Consider the following 24,990-nt stretch of genomic DNA (forward strand, 5'->3'; position numbering starts at 1 on the left):
TTGTGCTCAAACATACATAAATAATATGACTTCCTCTATGTGTGATTGTATGTAGAGGGGTGTTAAAATGTAAATGTGGGAGGCCAAATGCAAAATAAGCAGAGGAGACAAAGAGAATGGTGAAATGGACAGAGAGATACAGCGATGGTTTTGTGAATTGTAAAGAAGTATGGAGAAGCTCAGAGATAATCCAGAGACTGCTGTCAGCAGTTCTGCCTCAGTGCATGTGTGTGTGTGTGTGTGTGTGTGTGTGTGAGAGAGAGAGAGAGAGAGACCAGCATGTGGTGTTACTTAAAGTCACGCATGTATGGTGTTTCTATTGAGGACAGCGAGGGAGACGAACATCACCTCATATGTGACGCCTGAACAGAGCGTGCTCTGCTGTGGGGATGAAAAGCTGACTTCCAATCAACAAATCAATACTTTTATTTATCGTGGAGAATGTGGAATGTCTTATGTTCTCCGCTGTGAATGCAAATTAGGAAACATTGCCATTCTCTATGGTTTTAATGGTTTATTTACACATTATATTGCACATTTACACATCTAAATCTCTTGCAACACAGACAGGCTGGGAAATAAGTGCAGACAGCTCAATACAAACAATGCAATCAACATGGAAACAGCCAATTACAAGACAGAGTTAGCAGCATGGCAGGACGGGCAACTGAAGATTATAATTATTATCCCCAATTATTGGGGATAAATTGTGGGTACATTTTTGTTTTTGTATTTAAATTCTTATAGTGCTTCAATGAGAAAAGATAACTTTATGTTTGCTTTAAGCCTTTTGTCTTTAGACCAACACATTCTCTCTTTCTCTCTCTGTTCCTTGCCTGCTCTCATTGCATCTCTCAAGTTCTTTTCTTCCTCCACCTCATATTCGACCTCTTCCTTGATTGGACAAGCTCCCTCACTGGAGATTTGGATTGGCTTAGAGTCTCCGAGAGCATTACCGTGCAGTTTCTTAAACAGGGACACCACATTTCAGACCCTCACAGAGGTGCATAAAGGTGCACAGACGTTTGTGCACTTAGGAATACAAATGTGCATGCATGCAGACTCACACACACACACACACACAGGCAAAATTTCTTCCTCTTTTCACCCAAACACTCCACTGTTTGATGATATTGAATCTAAATAATTGAAATGGAGTCATATCTGCACTCTATTCCCCAAAGTAATTATGTGAAGCAGAGATAGAGACTGTGTGCATCAGGTCCATCATCATGTTCGTCATCTTGTTCATCCATTTCATTTCCAACAAGCGGCAACATTTTAAATTTGATGCTATCCCTCAGCACAGCGAATGCACAAGTCAAGACATTATTTAGTTGCTCAGATCATTTTGCAATAATGTTGTGATTCTTTTGGTAGAATTGCAATAGACCAAAAGTACATGGAGACATGACATTTCTTTTTCAAGGAATGATCTGGTGATCTTTTTTTTCCTCCTCCAAAACCCCAGTCAGAGCACACTCAGTCTCTGCTCCTTTTCCAGTATTATTGCTCATTATTAAACACTGTCTGCAGTGGCTTTGAGCACAGTATGGAAGATGTTACTACAGTCACAGCTTTGTACGGTGACACCTTAATAGAGAACATTTCTGTTTATGACTTTTCCTGAGAAAGAGATTGATTACCGTTATTATCTGGTGATGGAACAAAGCCTGCAATATCATTATCTCCGAAAAGGAGATTAACAACTTTTTTACACTTTTGTATGGATTAAACAAATGAAATATAACATGTTAACTGGTGGTTAATTGGCTTTAGAGGTGCTGTTTTTTCACATTTGGATAAAGACAGGCTAGCTGTTGCCCCCTGTTTCCAGTCTTTAAACTAAGGTAAGCAGAAATGCTCTTTGTACCCATCTTCTCAAACTAACTCTTCAAACTAACTCTTCTCAAAATGTCAAACTATTCCTTTAACTGATAAAAAGTTAAATACTTTTTGTAGAAAGTTTGATCATGAGTCAAAGATGGAAATAAATATCACAATATTTTTAAGAACATGATTCTTGTACTCATATGTAGTCATATATACATGGCAAATGTATGTAATAATTACATTGATAGCAATTGAAAGCAATTAACCACGTTCCACTATAATGCATTATATCAAACAAAGTTGATCAAATACTGTATGTAAAACAAAACCTTGTCAAGGCATCAAATTTGCTTGGAATCATTAATGTGAACAATACAATATGCTCATTTCATCACAAAACAATACCATAATAATAAACAACATAATAATAATAATCTGCGATGGACTGGCGACCTGCCCAGGGTGTAACCCGCCTTTTGCCCGATGTCAGCTGGGATTGGCTCCAGCCCCCCGCGACCTTGTATGCAGGATAAGCGGATGACGATGGATGGATGGATAATAATAATAATAATAATAATAATAATAATAATAACAACAACAACAACTTCCATTTTTATAGCGCCTTCGAGAGGGTGGGGGCTGTGACACTGAAGGCTCCATACCCAAAAGTCCGTCGTCTGGTGTGGGGTATGGAGACCAAACCCTTGTCCATGGACCGCAGATTCCAGGAGGGGGTGTAGGGATGGAGAACGTCCAGGAGGTACAGGGGGGCAATGGCATGGAGAGATTTATAGGCGAGGAGGAGAATTTTGAAGGTGATGCAGAATTTGGCCGGGAGCTGGTGAGGGTGAGTGAGTATTGGGGTGATGTGCTGCCAGGGACTAGTGTGAGAACCCTGTCAGCTGATTCCTGCACATATTGAAGCCTGTCCAGGACTTTGCTGGGTGCCCCGAACAGGACACCATTACAGTAGTCCAAGTGGGAGGTGATGAAGGCATTTATGAGTAACTGAGCCACAAAATCCGAGGATGAAGGCCTGAAGGCTGGAGATGTTCTTGAGGTGGTAGAAGGCATATTTGGTGATGAGGTGATATCCTATGACTAGCTGTAAATATTTGTCATGCAAATTAAAAAGTCTAGGAATTTGACCTTTAAGAGGACTGTACAGCATTGGCAGAGGTATGCATTCTCTGAGTCCTTTATAGTATATCCCTGCAAAATTTACATACACAGCATAAAATACCTGGAAATTGAGCAGGAATAAAGCAAACAGAATTAAACTGTGTAGGACCATATGCGCGCATCCTAAAACATAATCAAAATTTGAATTCTTTATATGTCAAATCCAATTATGAGACTCACGTGCCTCATTTCAGCAGAATTGTGACATTTTAGGCATAAAGAGTATACACAGTAGATCAGCAACTTCGAAAGAGAAATACATAAAATGTAAAGTGATAAATTATTTCTAACCCCAGATAAATTGCACTATTGAATTCTTTCTACTTATCATCTATCACTGGAGTCCTATGAGGCTTAGTAGAGCATGTTTCACTCTGCTGTATATCAGATAGCTAACTAACAGAGCTCCTCTGAGCTGTTCTGTTGCTGTACATCACAGTAATTTATATAATCCCCTGCTCTGTGATCCTTTAACATTAACATTTCCGGTACAGCCGCTGTGCAGACTAAACCCACAGATTACAGATTATTTTAGCATAGTCAGATAAAAAAAAATGACAGGAGAAAGACATCAGAGAGAGTTGGGAGGAGACGAGGGGAGTGATTGAAAGAGTGATGGAAGAGGAGGGGGACGCACTGATAGGTTTAGGATGAGGAAGGAGACAATAACTGTGATTTGGATTTTAACAGACGAGGCAGAGGGAAAGAGGTGGAGAGATGGGAGGGGAAGAAAGCAAGGCGACGTCAGGAAAAGATGAATATTTCATTAAACTAGTGAAGACCTGGAACATAGAGAGAGAGAGAGAGAGACAGAGAGAAAGAGAGAGAGAGGAGGTGAGGTGAGGAGAGTGAGGGAAAAGATAAGAGAAGGACATCTACATCTGGAGCCAATTGTGCCAGCTGTTCTTAAGCCTAGTTACAGTGTCTTTACTAAATGGAGATTAAGGCATCACTTACACAGGTTTCGACACACACAAACCAGGTCCTACAAACGACGTCGTTGTCATTGCCTTCCCAAACAATACATACAAGCATTGTTTGATGTGGTGCTCCAGTCGCTAGGATCATAATATTTCTCATTGCTTTCAAAAAATGACAATAGTTCAATAAGTAAGACCACGCGAATTGAGGAACAAGAGGTAGTTTATTTGGTTAAGGAGGAGGTTCAGGAAGGATAGGATGGAGAGGTTGAGAGGGGAGGAAAGAGGGGTCGAGAAGGTAGGTATGAAGTGGGTTGATTTGGGTTGTGGAGGCCGGAGCATCTAGGAACCCTGGGGTTGAGATATCACCATAAGCGTCTTGCTTTATGATCCCCCTGTGGTATATAAGAACAATTACAATGGTGGAATTACGAAGTTTTGCACGCATGTCTTAGTAGGAGGAAAGCGGAGCCCTTGAGAGAAACCCAAGCAGACATGGGGAGAACATGCAAACTCCACACAGAAAGGCCTGGGATGACCGAGGTCTGAACCCAGGAGCTTCTTGCTGTGAGGCCACAGTGCCGTCCACTGGGCCACCATGCTGCCCATGGAGAGAGGAAACAAACTGAGTTTGGGGAGGGGGGACTGAGACAAACGGGAGAGAAAGGGGTTAGATGGGCTTATATACATTTAGACATGCAGAGGTGGATGAAATGAGGAAAGCACTGGTGGTTGGGTTAATGAGGGATAATAACATTTAGAAAAATTACTCATTTGACCACATTCTGATCCACCACACTACACACTACAGTATGGTTAAAGTTTGGTTAGGTACATAAACGACTTGGCTAAAGTTATATTTTGGTCATGGTTAGAAAACAATATTGATTGTTGATTTGCTGACCCATCCATCAACCCCAGCAAAAAAGGTTGCTTGGTTAGGTAACCAGACATTTCCCTCTCACTGTAGACTGCTACAGCTCTGAACCACATACAAAATTAACCTAGTTCTCACTCGATTTATTACTTCAATAAACACTTTCCTAATGAGTTTATGACCTCAGTCGCTAGTTTCAAGTCTTCTTCGATACAGCATGACTTTTAAATTACAGTCCTATTTAGAGTAAAATAGACGATAAAGCAGGGTTTGCTTTAGGGCGTGGCTACCTTGTGATTGACAAGTTGCTACCACAGAGATCGGTCAGGCATAGCAATGCATATCCATCCCCAGCTCCACACTCTCGTCTAAATATAGTCACTTCTGGTTTAATTTAAACAAGATAGCAGCGGCCAATATGCCAGACTCGAGGCTTCAAAATAGTACTCCACAAACCAATGGGTGAAGTCATGTCCACTTGTTTTATATGGTCTATGGTCACTACGAACAACCCCTTTCATATTACACAGTCACTTGTATATTAACAATGGATGAAATATTGATTTCAGAGCAGCTATAAGTTTTAATGGTGTAATTATACCCCCCCCGCTGTCTATTAAAAATGGTTGAGTCTTCTCACCTTTGCTCGGTCTTGCAGGTTTATTTTGGTCCTGTCCCTGTTAGTACAGCAGTGCACAGCGGTTGTCACCCTTATCTACCAACACTTCGCTACCCACCCCTCCAACTTCTTCACGCAGGTTTATACTTTTCTTCCTGATAATCTTCATTTCTCTATTGACCACCTTTTACTTCCTGGTTGGTCAGTTCAGTCTCGGCCAACTTGTGCACCCCTTTTTCTTTTGTTTATCTTATCTCTCTTCCTCCTCACTCTGTCCGTCTCTCCTCCCCTGGTCATTTAGTAGGTATATTTTCAGCAGATGAAGCATGCATTTTGGCATTAGCTTCCGCGCTGGGCTTCATCAGTGCCGGGGTGCGAGGACTCAGCCTGAGAGGTTGCGCAGGGGTTACTGCCACTGTGGAACTATAATTACCTCAGCTGTCAGTCAAACAGCAGTGCGTCCACACACATGTATGCACACACACACACACACACATATATATGTATATATATATCCTCTTGTGAAGCTAGTAGAACTGTAATTCTATGTTTGGATCTTTTACTTTATGTAGGAATATACTGAATATACTTCTGTCCAACTTCCCACTGTGTGTTCTGGTGGCAAACAAAGGCAGGCTTAAGAGTAACTAAAAAGACAATTAGTTAATATTTGTCTTTCTTTTTGTGTATGTGCGTGCATCTCCTTTATTTTTATTTTGCTACAGTAACATTTCTGTGGGGCAGTCTTGTCTCTGCTGACTCATGTGTGAGATTATTTTGGGTCACCAAAGGTCATGTTTTTAGATTCCCCTTCTGCGTGTGATTGCAGCCTTCAGACGTCAGAAAAATACTGAGCTAACTTGGGGGTCTAGCTGATATTTTTGATGTAATTTTCCTGTAATGCTGTTAAGGGATAGCGGTGGGTGTACTGCGGTATAAAACAAAATGTCTGTAGGCCAGGGATTTGGTATTAACTTAATGGTGTTTAGGATTTTACACAGAGAGACATCTTTGGGGTATGGCAACAGTACATGGAAAAATATACAATGAAAATAAAAACCCTACAATCCCATTTCTAAACAGATTGCGAAAATACCGTCAGTCACCAGAAACATCTATCATGCAAAGTATTCAATTGTTCATATTTGATTTCCATGTTGTTTAGCATGAAAAACACAATTTCAGCTGTCATTGTATACGAGTGCAAAACAATCCAATAACAGTCACCAGCTGTGACAAGTGCCTCACATCTTTGTTTACATTTTACTGAAGGAAACATTTGCTTTCATTGTAATATATTTAGCTTCTATGTGCCTGTGCCTCATGTGTCAAATGGGTGTTGTTATGTTTGTTGCAGCATCCTGATCTCAGCTTATCCAGCCACAGTGCAGTGACTGGAAAACAAAGTCAAATTAATTTTAAATCAAGTTCTGACCTCGTAAAATCTTGAAAGATGCCAATTAGTAATGGGTAGTGAGAGCTGCACGGAAGAGACAACATCAACATTATTTTGGGTGAGGTTAACTGTGCTAACATAGTGCCGCTTGTATGCTGAGTGTGGATTCTGGGAGAGCTGTGTTAAATATTTCAGCTGATGTCCTCGCAGGTGTTTGCTGTATTGAGAGAGAGAGACTACTGATGTGGCTAACAGCTGAAAGATGGCTGAAGACAGATCAAACCAAAAATAGCAATAACAATAAGGCAATAACAGTTTCTAATCTTTTCACTGTGAAACGACTGCAGTTTAGAGTATTATTGAAAGTGAAAATGTTTTGGACTGAAAATGAGTGATGGAAAAACTGAGCTGGTCCCAGAGTGCTATGTCATTTGGATCCCAGCTGTCTCCTGCACAACTGCTACACCAACAGGGGAGAGTAGATGTTGATATAGAAAAAGAAATCACCTGAGCGGTTGTTTCTTTTTAAACCCTCCTTTTTTTAAATGATCCACTTCATCTAATCTTTACCTTTCTTCGCTGTGTCACTACTCTCAGTGTCTCTGTAACAGAACTGGCCCCCTACCAGAATATGTGCATTTGTTCAGCCCCGGCATTAATATCCAATAACAAGCATAAATCTGATGAGGTTTTTCCACCTCTGCCTGTCTCTCTCCTGTCTCTGTCTCAACAACAAGGTGGATTCCGTGTCAAATATCATCACACAAAAAGCAGAGAGAGGCTGTAGATGTTTGCCCAGCTATTATTTCCAGCTCTCTCCATGTTGTAATACGCTCTGTGCTCTGTTTTGATGTGTACAATAAACTTACCAGAGGAGCACCACAGGAGGTCTGTGCAACACTGGGAGTGGCGCGGTAGGGAAGGCAGCTTAGAAGCTTATGGACAACTAACACAGCTGTTATAAACAAAACACCATGGAGCTGCACCATTCTATATCCTGCTTGCTGCCAAGCGTGGCAGGATTCTTAATAACAGGTGCTAATGTTTATGACTGACAATGAATAAAGAAAGAAATGAACAAACTGAAGAAAAATGCGGTGAAACTTGACAGATTCTCACTTAGTGTCTGTTCCTGCAGTCATATTGGAGTTGTTTTACAATTTCAAAGAGTGGAGCCAATAATGAATGATTTTGTACAACTGTGTTAAAGCTCTTACTCACTGAATGATTCACTGTGAATGCATCAATTTAACCAAACTGCAGGGCACAAAGTGCAAGAGAGCAGGTGCCAAATGTTGCACCCCAGAGTGTCTCTTTCCATTTACACAGATTCCTGTTTTACATTGTTGTGAAAATCTCTGAGTGTTTACTTCCTTTTTTTCCAGTCATCCTTCCTCCTGTCTCACTCCAACCTCCTCCTTCTTCATTCCTCTCTCCCTGTTTTACATCCCTTGTCCTCTAATCGGACTTTTTTGAGAAGTAGAGAGAAGAGAGAATGTCTCCAGGAGATTTGAGAAGCCCATAAAGTAAAGCGGCTCTCTTCCAAAGGCAGCTAAGAGGCTCAGGGGAGGATGGCAGTCGCCGTCTTCTTCCAGAACATGTGCCTCAAAGCAGTGACATGGTGTCACAGTGAGAGAGGAGCACAGAGGGAAAGAGGAGAAAGTGAAAGAAAGCAAAGGGAGGGAGGAAATGAGAGGAGGAGAAAAAAAGAGAGAGAAAGAACTTGGTCAACTTGTCATCCATTATAGATTGCCTATTATTCATTCAGGCCCAACCCGCCTTGTGCTGTGCTGTTGTCCTTTTTTCATCTTTACTCTCTTACTCAATCTTTCTGTGCGTGTCTGTCTCTAGGCAGAAAACCCACTGTGCAGTATTTTGGGATCTGGAGAAGAGCAGCTCTGATGCTTACAGTAAAGTGTAGCGCTGTGCATTTTCTACAACACACACATCATAAATACATTAGATCTCAGAGAAACAGCACAAAACAAAAGAGAAAACAACATACCAACTGGACATGGGATTAAGTAAAGAAAAAACTGTTCCCACAATAGATTTGTCTGGATGATCTATACGACATTTTACTGTACATGTCGGACGATGATGATGACCACAAGTGCTAAGATGTTAAGATTTCAACAAAGAAAACAAAAATAAATTTAGATTTCTTGTCATGGGGCCTAAACTATGTACTTATTTTAAATCACTTTTAAAATAGCTGATTTTTTTTACTGTACAGCACTTTTAAGTTATTGTTTTATCCCCACAAACTCTGATTGTCCCTTTAAATTGTCCCAAAATGTCACATATATCTACCAGAATATATACCAGAATCTCCTGGTTTCCGAAAACGTCATTGCAGTTATATGCTACACTGAGTTCTTGACGCCTTGTGTTTGTGGCAGCAGAGATCAAATCTGCTGGAAATATTCTAGATGTTTTGAGCATTATTTTACGTGCCAATTTCCCCAAACTTCAGCCCGTCCTTATATGCTCTATCTTTGGAAACTTTGGGATCTTGGCTTGACTTTGAGCAAACACTGGCCCAGTAATGAAGAGATGATGATGATGAAGAGCTTAAATGAAAGCAGTGTCCAGTATGTGTGCACCACATCTACATTCATATGTGACTGCTGTATGTTCACACATTTGGCTCACTACTTCTTTGTGCACCGTTGTCAATTACGGTGCACAAAAAAATAAATAAAACTCTTTTAAAACTCCCATGCTGCCACACCAGTGGTCCCTAGTTTTGAGTAATAGATATTTTCTGTTTGTGCTATAACTCAAATGTTTACCATTGGTTTATGTGTATGGTTTGTTTTGTGACCTACACATTTTTGTAAACTTTTTATCTAGCTTCACAGGAAGCCAAAGGTGCTATTCATTTCATCATACCTGGCAGCTGCTCAGCGCACAGTTTACTGCTGTGTACTTGCCATAAAACAGCTTCAAAAGGTCAGAAGAGAGAGTTGGCGATAATGTTGTTTTAGAAACCTGAATAGCTGTTTAGGGTGACCTAAGTGTAATAGATTTGGTCTTCTGATCTTTAAGCTGCCGATTAAATCATCTCTTATTAAGGAAGCCATGATTCTCGTCATCTGGGTTTCTCTGTTTTTTCTTCTTTTCTCTTCTTGTATGTGTCAACAACCTCCTTTTCACCCAGGATCAACCCATGATCTCATTCACCAGGTCTTTTTGTTTCTATCCATGCGTATACACTTCTGCACAGATTCACAAATGAACCAACATCCACAACAAAAGCAAATTTGTCGCTGTCCCGTGAACGCTATGTACCTCCAAAACATCAACTTTTCCTGAGGTTAAAAAACATGCCTGTTTTCAGTTTTGTTACAATGTGTTGTTTTTAATATTCCAATTGTTTTTAAATGGTTTTAAAATATAAATTTACCAAATTTGAAGACATGTGGTTTTCACTGGACAGTGACAGAGATTTCCCCCACAGTCTTAGAGAGCAAGATTTGACGATACCAACTTACTGTACTGCCACATAAATATAAGATCTGACTGAACCTCTCACATTATGGCAAGAATTTACATTTTATGGATTTATAAACTCACACAACAGGCGTAAGACATATGCAGAGTGGGTTTAATGAAAGACATTATACTTAGGTGTAAAATAACACTGCGTTGGCCAAGGATGTAAAGTATGTCTGCACCTACGCTACTCGACATTTGTTTTTTAGCCCTTCTACGTTAATGCATTAGAAGACGATGCAACACTGAAAGCTTCTTTCGCATAATACAGTAAATAAACATTTGCATGTCTAGCCAATAGGTGAAATGTAGCTTCTATCAGGTTTATTTAGAATTTAAATATATGTTAGTCTCAAATGTGGCACCTCACTGCGTCTCAGTAGATTTCAGCATAACAACAAAGGAGGCACAGACTTTTGCTGGGAAGAAATGGTCAGATTATAACATAATTTAGTTTTTGCAGTAATGAGGCTAGTTGAGCACACGTGTACACGTGATTTGATTTCTCACCTTAGACTGATTTCTCTGCTGGTTTCTGGTGTAGTAAGTAAAGAGCAGTCAGTCCTATCAACAGGTGGGTGTGATTCAGTGCTCTACAGTGGCAGTTTGAATATATCCACCAGTTCCCCAAATCCTCTCATTCTGGATTTTTATTCTGTCAGCTACTTTTCATTCTAGCAATCTAATTAGAGCCTGATTTACACCTGAGCCGACAGTTGACTGCAGTTAATTACATGGAAGGACAAAAAACAGAACTGGACTTGAGGATCAATGACACACAGGAACATGCCTGCATATACTGATGACACATGACATATGCATGCAGACACTTGCCCCCACATGCACTGCGCATGTCCCCCTGCTCACCTTCTTGTCACTGTTGAAGTTTGTTTCATAATGGCCGTAAGACTTGATGCCACTAAAACCCAAGAAACAAATAGTTTAACCTCAGGAGACCGAAGAAGAAACAAGAGAAAACACTCTCCTGTGCTCCTGAAGTGCTGTCAGAATTTATCTTATCACAGCAGAAAAGTTGCTCTTTGGAGTTGTGGGGGTGTCGTCCAGGTTGCTTTTAAAAGAGGCAAAAGGTTTGCTTTGTGGCAGCTTAGCCTAACATTTTCAGGTCTGCTCTTTGTCATCATGTTATTGTTTCCAGCGAGCGTTTAAAGGACAATCCTGGTTTATTACAGCTTCTTCTTCAGACAGATTATTTAAACCACTTGTTTTGGTGTAAAAAACGAAAGTGAGCACACTGGAAATGTCTGTAATTATAACACAGAAATAAACTGTGATAGATGTTTACTGCAGACAGTTTGACAGTCTGACTGGCTCCTGTTGCCCTGTCAAACAAACCTTAGACATGACACCAAGTCTCAGTAACTGACCGTTTACTTACTACCTATCATAGTATTTTCCATTATTATGTGGGGTTACAGGTTATGTTAGTGGATGTGCCAATCCTGAACAGGTATTTTTTGAGTTGAAGCCAAGGTGCCAATATATCAGAGTTTAGAGTGTGCTTCATTTAGTTTGGGGAAGGTTACACTGTAGTAACTACAGCCAAACTTAGCGTTATGTTTGCCAAACATATGTGTCATTCCATATTGTCAAATCCTGTTTCAAAAAAAAACATTTAAGCAGAAGAACAATGCATGTTTTCTATGTAGGCCATCAGCTGGCCGACTTTTTGCCTGGGACATACAAGGTACGAGGTTGTTTATATGTCATTATACAGCACAAGGTTGCATAACAAAACGAAATTTGTAGTCCTTTCATGCTACACCTACATTTAGCTTTAAACTTAGTCTTTTAGCATTATGTCATCCATGTAGCCTTTTTGTGTATAGTTAAGACCAACATATTCTCACTCCCGACATGTCACATATTGACGCTTGGTCAAGGCCCTTTGGCATCGCTTTTTAACGCCCTGGGTACCCCTTTAGCATAATTTTTATACGTTTAGAGCTCCACGGTCAAGTTAGCAACACTTAGTGATAAGAAATGCAATGTCCAGTTACACTTTCAAAATAAAACATTTTGTAACATCGCCATTTTGTTACTAAAGTTGGTTTAGGCACAAAAAATACTTGGTTAGGTTTAGGCAACAAAACTACTTAGTTAAGGTTAGGAAAAGATGATGGTTTGGGTTAAAATAACTATGGCAGTTAACGTGTCAGTTAACTAATGTCACTTGCGTAACTTACGCAATTATGTAACTTGCCTAACGTAAATAAAAATATTTAATGTTGACTTTTTGTTTCACAAGGGACACAAACTCCTGATTCAAAGTCCGGGTTATGGCCCTCCATCCACCCCAACCACCACCTTACTCAGTCTTTTGTGTTAAATATCATATGCCAACCTCAAAAACTGTTGCAGCAGGGCTTCCCCCCACTGCACTCAACTATGACGCTATAGGGATCTACAGTGTGTTACAAACTGAAGCCAATGGGTCTTGACAATGTGTCCATATGTGACGTGTTGGGGAGAGAGAATGGTTTGTTAAGACTACTTAAACAAAATTCTTGTTTTGAAACAAGTTTTTAACCAACTAACAGAGTTTTAGCGTTACCATCAGCCTACGCTTAGTTAGCTACAGCAGGTACAATCTGCTAGTGACAGTTGTCATTTCAGCTGACAATATTTGCTGTCATCAGCTAGAGCTAAGAAGCTTATTTTTTTGTTTATTTCTGTATGAATTTACATTGTATTGAAGACACATTGTTATAAGTTATTGCAATTTTGGATGGTAAAACTGACACTGTTATCATTGCAAACAGCAGTGCAAGAACAAGGCTTAGCAACTGAAACTAAAGGGGGCTTTCTACAGTATTACCAATAAGAATTATGGCCAAACGTTGAAAAAATCAGAATTATCCTTTGTTGAGGTTGAGGTTATTCTGTGTGTTTTGTGATATTTCAGTTTATGCTTTCCTCTACATTTTTGTCTAGGCCTATCTGCTTGTGCATATTTGCATTGTTTTGTGTGTTCTTGATAATGTGTGTACGCAGTTTGTCTCTGCCTCCCAGCTGAGAAGCGCTGCTGTTAATTACTTAGTCGTTGAATGTTGTGAGGGCGATCCCAAAGCCTTGTGAGATGAGGAGTAAATACCAGCTGATCGCAGCAGGTGTGGGTGTGTGCGCGTGCCTGAGTACATCCGCGGTGTTATGCGCATTTTGCAAAGTCAGAGTGTAATCGCTGTGTATATTTTGTAAAGGCCAACCAGAGAGAGACAGATAATGCAAAGCACTACAGGTAACAAATCCCTGTGCAGTGAATACATTGAGCAGAGAAATCTATGGAGTTAAAGAAGTGGACAAAATAGCTTCAAAATCCAATTTCCCAAACCTGCTCTACATTCAGCAGGGAATGCTTTTTCCTGAATGCATAAGTTGGATTTTTTTCGAGAGGACATTTGGCAAGCCACTCACACTTACTTTTTTTTTCTATTTCGACCTATCTCTCAGCACATACTGTAAATTTATAAAAACAGGCAGAGGTCATATAGAATATCTAGTCAAATATTAATATGGTCACTGTGTTTGTGTGAGTATTTATGAATTTAGACGCACACTGATGAATGTATTCATGTCTGCTCCATAGTGTACGCAAACATGTGATACTGTAAGTCTATGCATTTTAATAAATGTATTTCTGGGAATTTGTGTATGTGTGTCTATGTGTGTGTTCCTCTATTCTCAGCTCTGCAAATGCTCATTTATGGTTTTCCAAACGTTTGTTTTTTTAATCTACTTCACTTCAAAGGGGCACATGGAGAGCTGGGGGCCTTCTAGCATATGGGCTCTAATTGAAGGAGAGACAGACAACGATAAAGAGTGTGTGTATGTGTGTGTGTGTGTGTGTGTGTGTGTGTGTGTGTGCTGGCATACAGTTTACCTCGGTGCAGTGAGACAGTTTACCATCATGCAAAACCCTGCAGCAGAGAACAATCGTACCCTCATTCTGTGTATGTGTGTGTGTGTGTGTGTTTGCCATAAGCTGGCAGTAGAAAGTGACATTTGTTAAAGCACACACAAACACACACAGACTTGTGTTACTGGCATTGCCCACCAGCCCTCTGCTAGTTGGAGGGAAAATGTCAACCAGCTCTCTTTCTCTTTCCATCACTCTCATACACACCTACACACAGTATGCACATAGAGGATAGACTTTTTAAAGTACACAAATGATTAAAAGTATGATTGTTAATTGTATATCTGTACATGAATAACACACTACATGTATCTGGTGAAATTTTCTGTATTTACTTCAGACCTTAATATACATTGCAGGAAACAAAAGCAATGTAATTGTTTTTCCCAATATCATGCAGCCGTAGTCGGAACACAGTGAAAACAGGAATCCACTGACTCCAGCTACGGTGTCCACTGAAAGCGTCTCAGAAGCATTTCAGCAGCACAGCGTGCAGCCTGCCCCATGTTATTTACTTGTTATTAATTTGTCTTTTTTGTGCTTCTATTACCTTCTTCACAGCTCTATGTGACCCTGTTTTGTTCCGTCAACTTCAGGCTGCATTTCCCACAAGGAGCCTTTCAGATTCAGAGCATTTTGCCTGCCTGATTTTGCTAACATGTTTAGCTTTTGTTGATTTTGTAATCAGTGTTTGCATTTTGTACTTCTACTGCTCTGTGCTGCTTGAAAAATAGAACTGCTACCTATTCTGTGCAGAGCCGAGCAGAGAGCCGCTTCTGGGACGCGTCTTTAACCAGAACAAAGAAATATGACCACATTACTCCTATTTTAGCTTCATTACACTGACCAGTATGTTTTAGAATTGACTTTAAAATTCTACTGATCACTTTTAAAGCTCTTCATGGCCTCTCGCCTTGTTATATTTCTGACCTTTTTTTTTTTGTATTATTCTTTACACTTGTTAAAGCACTTTTAGGGTCAGAACTAAAAAATTCCAAGACTTGCGTTTTAGTTTGGACAAGGAAACATCGTCTTTGAAATATGATGATGGTGCCTGGTCAAGGGCTGTGTGGCAGTAAAGTAAAAAAAAAAAAACTTTCTTTCGCCTCTAACTTTCTCTGTAATCACTCATTTTAAATGCCAATAGCTTATAACATGGTGCAGCCATTGTCATTCACTTGCAATCATAAAATCAAGATTTGATAGACATCTTTTTTTTTTTGATTGACGTCTCTGTCCAGTAGCACAGTAAATACTGGTTGTTTGGTAGTAACAAGCATTTACAAGAACAACTACATTGTGAATTCAGCTGTGTTAGAACAACTGAAAAAGGCTTCAGAAAAAGAAGAGATTCAGCAGTTTTCCTAAAATTCAGCCACAAAACCAAACATTAAACACTAGTGAAAACACCTGTGATTTTCACCTATTGGCCACTTGTTAAAATTTTGCTGGCTCAGATACACACACACACACACACACACACACACACACACACACACACTTCCTAACAATTTTCACTCATTCTCTCACTCACACACATCACTCCAACCCAGTTTTAGAAAGATCCTTAAAGTGCAGCACTTCACAAATGACACATCAGAATTCAGGGCCACACCGCATGGGTCAACCCTAATGCGGATACAAAGACACATTTGGGAGGTGGAGGAGTAGAGGAGGGGGAAGAGAAGGAAGAGAGGAGTGGAAACAGAGTGAAGAGAGAGGTCAGAGGAAGGTGGTACAAAACAGGTGAGAAATTGAGAGGATTATGTAGCCAAGTTGAAGGTGGATTGAGTGGACGTACATGGTGAGCTGGGAAGGAGGATGAAATCAGGATATGCATTCAAAATTCCTGTTCAACTGGTGTGTGCATTTTTGTGTGCGTTTGTGTGTGTGTTAAATTTATGGTGTGATGTACAAGATGTGTGTGCGTGGGATGGCATGTGTTTGTGAAACTAGGCAAGTGGTACACTTTTGTGGAAGCAAAAATGTGTGTCTTCATGCATGCTACTCAGCACGTCAATGCAGGTATAGTGTTGTGTGTGTTTCCATGTGTTATACTCCAGTGTAGCAACGAGTGTACTTCAGTGTGGGTGTGTTCGTGCGTGCCTGTGAATGCATTTTTTTTTTTTTTTGTCAATGGGTGCTCACATGTGTGATGGTTCAGAGTTGTGTTTATGCACAAACGTGTGTGGCCTTGAGGGAGAAAATCAAAACATTTATGGAGTGATGAGTGCTGTTGCACCTGTGCTGAAAAAAGATCAGGGACAACCTGAACTGTGGGTACGCTTCTCTCTTTGTGGCTCCCTCAAGTGAGGGAGAGATTGGAGTGACACTGCCTGGAATAAAATGTTTTAGTTTAATTCAAAATCCTGATTCTTGAAAATGTCTTTTATTGAAGAACCCTTGTCCTTGTGAGTGTGTGTGTGTGTGTGTGTGTGTGTGTGTGTGTGTGTGTGTGTGTGTGTGTGTGTGTGTATGTGTGTAAAAAGAGAAGCAAAGAAGAAATTTCTAAACCTGAGTTTAGCCTATTAGGAAGCCCTCAATATGTGGACAAATTGAACCTGGCAGACCCAAACCCAGCCATAACCAACTCTTATTTAATTAATTATTTTATTTAAAAAGTTCATACACATAGATACCAAACACATGTTAAAATCTTAAAAAGAAAAAATAAATACATGTGAGGGTGTGGTAGAAGCCTATAATGGCTTGTATGAATAATCATACCCAGAAGACATACATACAGTAAGGATAAAATACAAAAATCACTAATACATTTTAAATATTAGTAATAGTAAACATTGCAAGTAATGATAAATATTGAAGTAGAGAGAAAAAAATCCCCCCAAAAATACACTCTTACCTACCTATCTAATTAAAGAATATTTCACCCAAGTCAGACAAAATAGTTTCTCATTTGCCCCTTGTAGGTATCTGGCCATGCATATGGTTTTAGTTTTATTTGCCATAGCTAGATATATTCACTCTGAAACCTCTTGTTCCAAACCATTCAAAGCACTACAAAGTGACATCTGAAAACCTCAACAGTGACATGTCTTTGCAGAAACAGTGTCCCAGTTACCACGAATAATCCACAGACCTCTCTGTGAACTGTTTTCATTCAAACAGTTTTTCCCGAAAACAAACAGTGGCACTGCGGTGAGAGCTACTGCTATCAACTAAAGGAGATACATAAAAAATAGAGAGAGGCAGTAAACAAGGGGCCATCACAAGGCCAGGAAAAGTCAGACCCTGAGAGTGAAAAAAAAATTCTTTTTCAACCATAATTTAAAGCAATGAAAACGGGAAAAGGTAGTGAATGAACAGAGAGTAAAAAGGGGAATAAAGAGGAATGGAGAATTTAGACTCTGGTGGCTTGGTGTGCACCCATTCAGCCGCTCCAACAATGCGACCAAAAGCTTTCTGCTCTACTCTTGCTTGTTCAATTCAAATGAGAAAAACAAATCAAAAACATGCCACAAACCTTTCAACGTGTGGTCCGTTCCTGTCCCCTGTGGATTCCAAGTCAAATTTAAATATAGATGTGATTTTATGTTCCAGAGATGGACACAGAGAGTAGAACATCCCCTTAAAATGAATGGAAGTTCCTCACGATTTTTTTTTTAAATCAAGCAGTGGAGCTGATTCCCAACTTCTATTCACTAAAATTTGCACTTTTACTCTTGAACACGTTTCACCACTTCATATACTGGGTGAGAATGTTCATAGACATTATGGTTGACATTTTACAGTCAAAACAAAATAATCAATTGTTTAATCCACTGCAGCCCTAACAACAAAAACCTCTCTCTCAGTGCTGTTCATGTAAACTTATATTTATACCACAGAAAGAGTGTCTAAGGTATATGAAGCACTACTCTCATTTTTGGCAAGTAATGGTAACACTCAAAGGCAGGGCGAAAAGCCCGACATCATAGAAAGAGGGGCAAGACAGGATGATCTTTCAAATGAGGATAACACTAGACAGACTCTTCATGAAGACGTCCATGGTGTTGCACTCGTTTTTACACACAAAAAGTGGCAGAAGTATTTGTGTAAAGAATGAAAAAAGAGATCTTGACGAGGAGCTCACATCCTGTCTAAATTCTCACTTCCGTAAACATGGCATATCACTAGGGGAAGTGGGGTGTGCTTGTCGGATTGTTTATTTCGGGAAGTGTCAGACAAATCCTGACATATGGAAGGTGTGAGGGAAGGGGGTTTCAGACATTGTTTGACGATCAGGCAAGTACTTTGTTTGAAGCATGCTCTCGCCTTTACAAACATAAATCACCAGTGAAGCTGATGATTGGCCAGAACTAGGCCATAAAAAAATCATCCTTCACAGCACTTCCAAATAGCCTGTATAAAATGTATTGATTTTCAGTTACTGTGATTTTGGCAATACATCTGAATCTTTCCTTTCAACATTCTCACACAGGAACGAACATCGGAGTTTAACAACATAGTTAAAAGCCCTACTTCTCTATTGCTTCCTCATTGCTCCAAAGTGAAGAAGTATATTTAGTAATTTAATGACAGTGAGCATTGTTTGTAACACAGTGAGTTTATAGTGCAACATCAGAGAAGACGATGGTACTGCAGGAGTTGTTTGAAAAGTTTCTGTGAATGCTTTGGTATGTTTAGAGAAATGTTCATGCTGTGACTGAGTCATCACTGGAATCCATTGTATGTGCTGTGAATCCAAGGCTACAAACTTTTCAGAGCCACTTTTCAATCCTACAGACAGTAAGTATTTTATACTCAAGACATATTTTCAGTGGAGCATCTCGTTTAGTTTCATATTGCGAGATCACAAGATACTCCACTGATACAGAGACAGTTTAGAAATGAACAGTGCATAACCTTGCAAGAACCACAAACGAAACGCAGAGGGATTAGCATAGCAAACTAGAAAGCAGAAGAAGAGCAGGGCAAGGCATTTCCCAATGATTCTAACCTTCACATGAGCTAAACACTATGACAGATGGCGGAGTTTATCTTGCAACCTTCAGATTAGCCAGATCCGATGACTGATTGAAGAAGTTTAACCAACCAGCTCTTCTCGCTTCATCCATCAGCTGATGGAGAAAAGCTGTGACACCTCCTCCTGTTCTCCCGTCATACATCCTTCCTCTCCCTTCCACTGCCCTTCTCATATTTGCTGACTGATGTCTCCTCTCCGCTATTTCTCTGTCATTCCACCTGAATGTATTTTCCTCCAGCGGCACGGTGTGAAAAATGTCAACAAGAGAAAGCGGGCCGAAGGGGGAACTTTGCTACGCTAATATCATGCTAACGGTGTTGTGTTAGAACGGCTGAATTGCTGTCAGTTGAAAGCTATTAGAAACAGTTCAAATTGACGCTCTGGATTTAGATGGAGGGGGTTGATCCAGCAATTCAATTCCAGTGCAGTATTCTGTACATTTAGTTGTGTTCTCAAGTCATTAATCATTGTGTTGCTATTAGGTCTCACATTTGTCAGCTGTTGGATAACTCATTTTGGAACAAGACTGATCGCATAAAGCACAGACAGTTCTATAGTGCTTAAAATCATTCTCCATTGGAAGCCTGTTTAATGAGAGACCTGATGCCGATCTCCCCCTCTTGTTTTGGTCAATCAGTCTGAGAAATGGCCAACGCCTGCATGTGATTGGCTCAGTCAAAATCAAGTGAGCAGTAACAGCCCATTATCCGATAAAACAGCACGGTGACAGATGATCCCTTGGACATCGCTGAAATCACTCCCTTCACTTGTCATTCTGGATATTTGGATTTGCAACCCTTCATCTCGCTCACCTTCTGCCTCCTTCCTCTGTTCTTCTCTCTTTTCTCGAATCTGTGCGTGTCTGATTTACAAGTGTAATCCCCAAGCATGACGGAAATTTCTCGCTCCGAGAACCTCAAAAACAAATACTGTGGAAACTAGGTGCAAGAGCGCAGACAGGCAATGCTATGAAAGATTTATGCAATAATAAGTCCGGATGTACTTTTAACAGTCTTTGTAATAGAGACAGATGGGAAACTGAATGAACAACAGGGATGGAGAGCGGAGGAGGGTTACAATGGGTGATTCATACCTGCAGTGTAGAGAGCAGGGAATGATTTAGTCACAAGAAAAGGAAGAGAGATTTTCCTCATGCTGGGGGAATTGGACAAACATTAAGAGAAGAACCAGCTTGTCCCCCTTCCTGCACTTCCACTTCCTCTTCTCATTGGCTTGTTGGACAGGCTCATTTCTTGCCGCTGTCCACCGAGGATATCTGCCAAAGAGCTTACCAGATTCAGTGATGGCAAGACACAGGAGGGCTACACCTCAGCCACAACGGCTGTGGAGTGTGAGAATGTACACACACACACACACACACACACACACACGCACACACACACAAACACAAACACACACAGATATTAAAACTATACACATGCGTTCATACACACCATCTCAGCAGACACAGATTCCTTCTGCAAGATCAGGGACAGTCAGCTGTGAAATTCCTGTGACTGGTGTATGTTTGCTCCACTGGGGATATACAGTTGTGTGTTAGTGTGTGTATGCGTGTCACTTTGCATCTGCATTTATGCCTTCAAGCTTATTTGCTCTCCTCGTGGCTTTTAGCGTGCTCATCATTACCATTTTTTTTCTGCTGATGATTCAACAAAATACTTTTAAACAGACTTTATGTCCCCATGAACCAAAACATTGTGTTTTCTGCTTTAAGAGGAATCTGACCATCACCGTTTACAGTAAACAAGGTTCTCTTTTAATACTTGCAGCTCATATACTCAGATAAGACTTCTGGCAATAAAAAGTGATGAGAAAAATGGTACTTCTTCAATTTAGTATTTTCACCAATATACATCAACATGCACTTTTCCAGGTTTCACCAATTTTTTGATAAAAAAAAAAGGTACAGTGTACATCTGTGTCGATGAAGGAGTTTATGGGTCTCGGCTTCCCGTATCCTTGCATGCCTGGATGCATTACTCTTTGATGCCTGAGGAGGAGGTGCCACACCTCTCATCGAAGTCTGAACATGGCCCCTGTTTTCCACTGACACATGTCACCCTGTCGGCCCGTGTTATCATCGTGGTTTCAGTGAGGCAGGACGCATCAGAGAACAGCAGCACTGTACTCCCGATCACATCTTCCCTCTGCTAATAGGCAGGAGTTTAATAGGAAAAGCTGTGACCTGCATCATCTTATTATGCATGTGGAGAGTGTGTGTGTGTGTGTGTGTGTGTGTGTGTGTGTGTGTGTGTGTGTGTATGGGAGGGAGGGGTGGGTAAAGTTTTTCTGAGTATAATTAGAGCTTGATTAGTGTTGAGATAAGCTTAGCCTTTCAAATGACCCAATTACGGCATGCAAAGAGGGTAGAGGTTATTTTTGCATTTTCTCTCTCTCTCTCTCTCTCAATGTCTATGTCACACATACACACTTATGCACTCACCCTGATCAGAGTAGAGTGTGTGTATTTTTTAATGGGCCAGTATGTTGTGTGCTCAACAGATGTCACAACGCCGGGCCAGGGGCTGAGGGGCCGAGGGGGCCGCAGCACAGAATCAGACCTCTGTGTGAGGCAGTGGAGAACAGACCACATGGACCGGCGCTAATTATAAGATACCTAGATACCTTGAAAAATAGCTTTTAAGCAAGCCTTCTCAGATTTGTTAAACAGGCGAGGTACCACTTAAGGTGCTTCATGATAATAAACATCAATTTTTCTTTCAACTTTAAGCACTTTGCTTCCCTGCTGGACAAACGCAAACACCACTGTGCTGAAGATCCTGAGGTTAAAGAGTTTGCAGTTTCCTATTATAGTACAAAATTAAAAGGACTATAACTGGTGGATTTGTATGCTTTAGTTCATTAACAATGCCAATTTGCTATAGTACACTGAAAGAATTTAGATTTCATCTGCTCCAGGCAGCTTTTGATGTATATGCTATAGGCATCAACTTGCTTGTGATGGGAGGTCCATCACAGTGAGCACTTCTTTGCCATTTTTTTTGACAGTGCATATTCAGAAGCAAGGACAATTTTGAAAAATGGGGTGGTGTGTTCAAGGACACTTGACACAGCAAATCCTTGCATTCAGTAGATATTTTTCCCAAAACAGTAACTAGAAGACAGATTACAAGAAACTCGGCTTGCTCGGGACCATCGAGGACACTCTTAATGTCCAAGATATTAAGTCCCCTTTTCAGGGTGTAGTGAATGAAAACCACTGGTCCAATTCAATCAAAATGTGTGGTGTGCTTTATAAATGGCCAGTAGTAGTGTGAATACACATACGGGCTGCAAATACATTTTATTATCTACCAATCTTTTCTATAAAATGTCAGAAAGTAATGAAAAAAAATGCCCATTACAATTTCCTAGAGCCCGATTCCAGGTCTTAAAATTGCTTTTTTTGTCTGACCATCAGTCCAAAACCCTAAAGGTATTCAAGTTTACTCTCCTAGAAAACCAGCAAATGTTCACATTTAGAGAGTTGAAATTAGTTCCAGTGACGTAATTGTCAAAACATTACCTAAATTACCTGATTAATCAATTATCATAATTGTTGCTGATCAACGTCTGCCGATATGCACGATCTGTAGTAAGTGAGAAAAAACATTTTTCTCTCCATACTTCATGGATAAGTAGAACAATAACATTTCAAAAATGTTCCCAAATTGCACAATGAACAATACATGGACAAAACTGAAAAGTACAAAATTTAAAAGAGTATTTGGATGCATGAACAGTTTTGGGGTCTGCAATATTTTTGTTCTCTAAGCCATGTCCCAAAGGCTCTACTTCCCCTAACTTCTACAGATCAACAGTAAGACAGGATCAAGAGAGGGGTGTCACTACTATCACTATGTGTTTGAAGAAATCAATCGTTACGCCTACTCTGCCTGGTCAGCCAGTAAATTTGCATGTAAGCTTTGTTTGAATTTTTCTGTTTGGGTTCACAGAAGTGGGACAAACAAAAGAAAAGGTTCACGGCAACAAAACAGCAATTCCCAGGTCACGGAGGATCAGTGGTGCAGAGCCGGCAATACTGACCTGATTTGTCTCCAATATGAAGATGGATGTAATGGTTATGCACTATATTACATGAGAGGGGAGGATTATATAGTGCAGAGATATTTCAGCTGTGTCTTTGAGGCAATGACGCCATTTAAATCTCTCATTAACTCTGCCAGAGATTTATCACCATTTGAATGAGCAACGCTAAATGATCTTTGGGATTATGCTAAGCTAAATCAACCACCAACAAGAGAGGAGCAGCATCTATATTGAGTGTCTGAGCTAGCCGTCGTCCCTCCTGCACCGTTACTCACTCTCTGCCTCCTCGCCATTTTTGTAAATTCAACTGTAATTGCCCTCCTTTTTCACTCTGTTTTATTTTTTTTTCTAGTTAAAGCCTGCCACTGCTGCTTAATTAGGGTTGATAATGTGTGTCTGTATGTGGGTGTATGCGCCTGCGGCTTGTGTAAACGTTGATGTGTGTGTTTGTGTGTGTGTGCACCTGGATGCACAAAAGAATACATGTGTTTCAATGTGACTAAACTTTTTGGTTTTTGTTTATCCAACTCGTGTAACAGAAGGTCATAGAATTAGCTGGCAATTCACAGTTGTGCTCTGTGCACACCTCTACATATATAATGGTCTACGCTTGTAGTAGATCCCCATCATCCTTTTGTAGGTACAGTCTCACTCAGTTTCTCTGCTCTCTTCCCCTCCCACACCGCCATGCTCTACCTCTCTCCCCTTGCCTCTGCTTTCATGTTTCTCATTCCCTTTGAGTATGAGATTGCCCATTCCCTCCCTCTCTGGCTCTGCTCCTCTTCTATTCCCTCCCTCTCTTACATTCCCTGCTCTGTTACTTTCTCCTTGTGTTTGCCAGAAAGAGTGGCAGGTGTCTCCTCCAGATGCCAAGTTGTAGTTGGGAGGGAGTTGTGATGATGTCCTGACAAGCAGCATGAGTACGTGCTTACATGCTGTTTTTTCTCTTTTCTGGGTGTGTGTGTGTGTGTTTTTGTGTGTACATTATGACTGGTGTGGTGGGATGGGAGAGGAGATGGTTCTTGTAATTGAACCCTGGTTGTGCTTGATGAAGCTTTCAGCAAATATCTAACTGGGGAAGCTAAGATGAGAATTAAAAAAAAGATAAAATGAGAGAGAGAGTTTTGATTAAAAAGAATTAAAAACACTCGCTGAAATGGACAATTACTGGTATAAAGTGAAAGCCATGCTAGAATGTTAAGCCAGAGGACAAAAGGACATCATCCCCCGTGTGATTATAATCCAATCACGCTGAAATTTGAATATCAGAACATCTTGTGTGGTGTAGCAGCCTGTACTCTATCACTACAATAAGGGTAGAATTACATGGAAATCTAAAGTCTACATCATGCAGTGATATTTTAGTTAGAACTGAAATTCTCCACACTTTTTGAATAAGGGAATATAATCTAAAATGTTACTAAAGATATTGTGTATAATTTTCAAAAGAGGATTAAACTGTTCGTGGTCTCATTTGTGGAAAACGATTGTTGGTTAGATACTGATTTGATCTGTCCCTTTTCAACATTTGGGTGGACCCATTGTGCTTTTAAGTTTGTATCTCACTCAGAAAGTTGAAGCTAGTCAGCCCCCACGCACTTAGTGCTGTGCTCATTGAGATGCTCACAAGTCTTTGAGCAAGAGTCCAAGTCAAGTCTCAAGTCTTTGAGCTA

General features: G+C 40.3%; 1 protein-coding gene across 1 annotated transcript in view; it reads left to right on the forward strand.

Moving 5' to 3' along the window:
- The first annotated feature begins 2,575 nt into the window (after positions 1–2,575).
- The window catches only part of LOC123963749 (reticulon-4 receptor-like 1), a 30,854-nt gene continuing 8,439 nt past the window's right edge, over positions 2,576–24,990 (forward strand). The window contains exon 1 of the mRNA XM_046040792.1: positions 2,576–2,684. Within this exon, the coding sequence (XP_045896748.1) occupies positions 2,576–2,684 (109 nt within the window). The remainder of the gene's footprint in view (positions 2,685–24,990) is intronic.

This window comes from Micropterus dolomieu, linkage group LG23 (assembly GCF_021292245.1).
Source record: "Micropterus dolomieu isolate WLL.071019.BEF.003 ecotype Adirondacks linkage group LG23, ASM2129224v1, whole genome shotgun sequence".
Classification (NCBI taxonomy): domain Eukaryota; kingdom Metazoa; phylum Chordata; class Actinopteri; order Centrarchiformes; family Centrarchidae; genus Micropterus; species Micropterus dolomieu.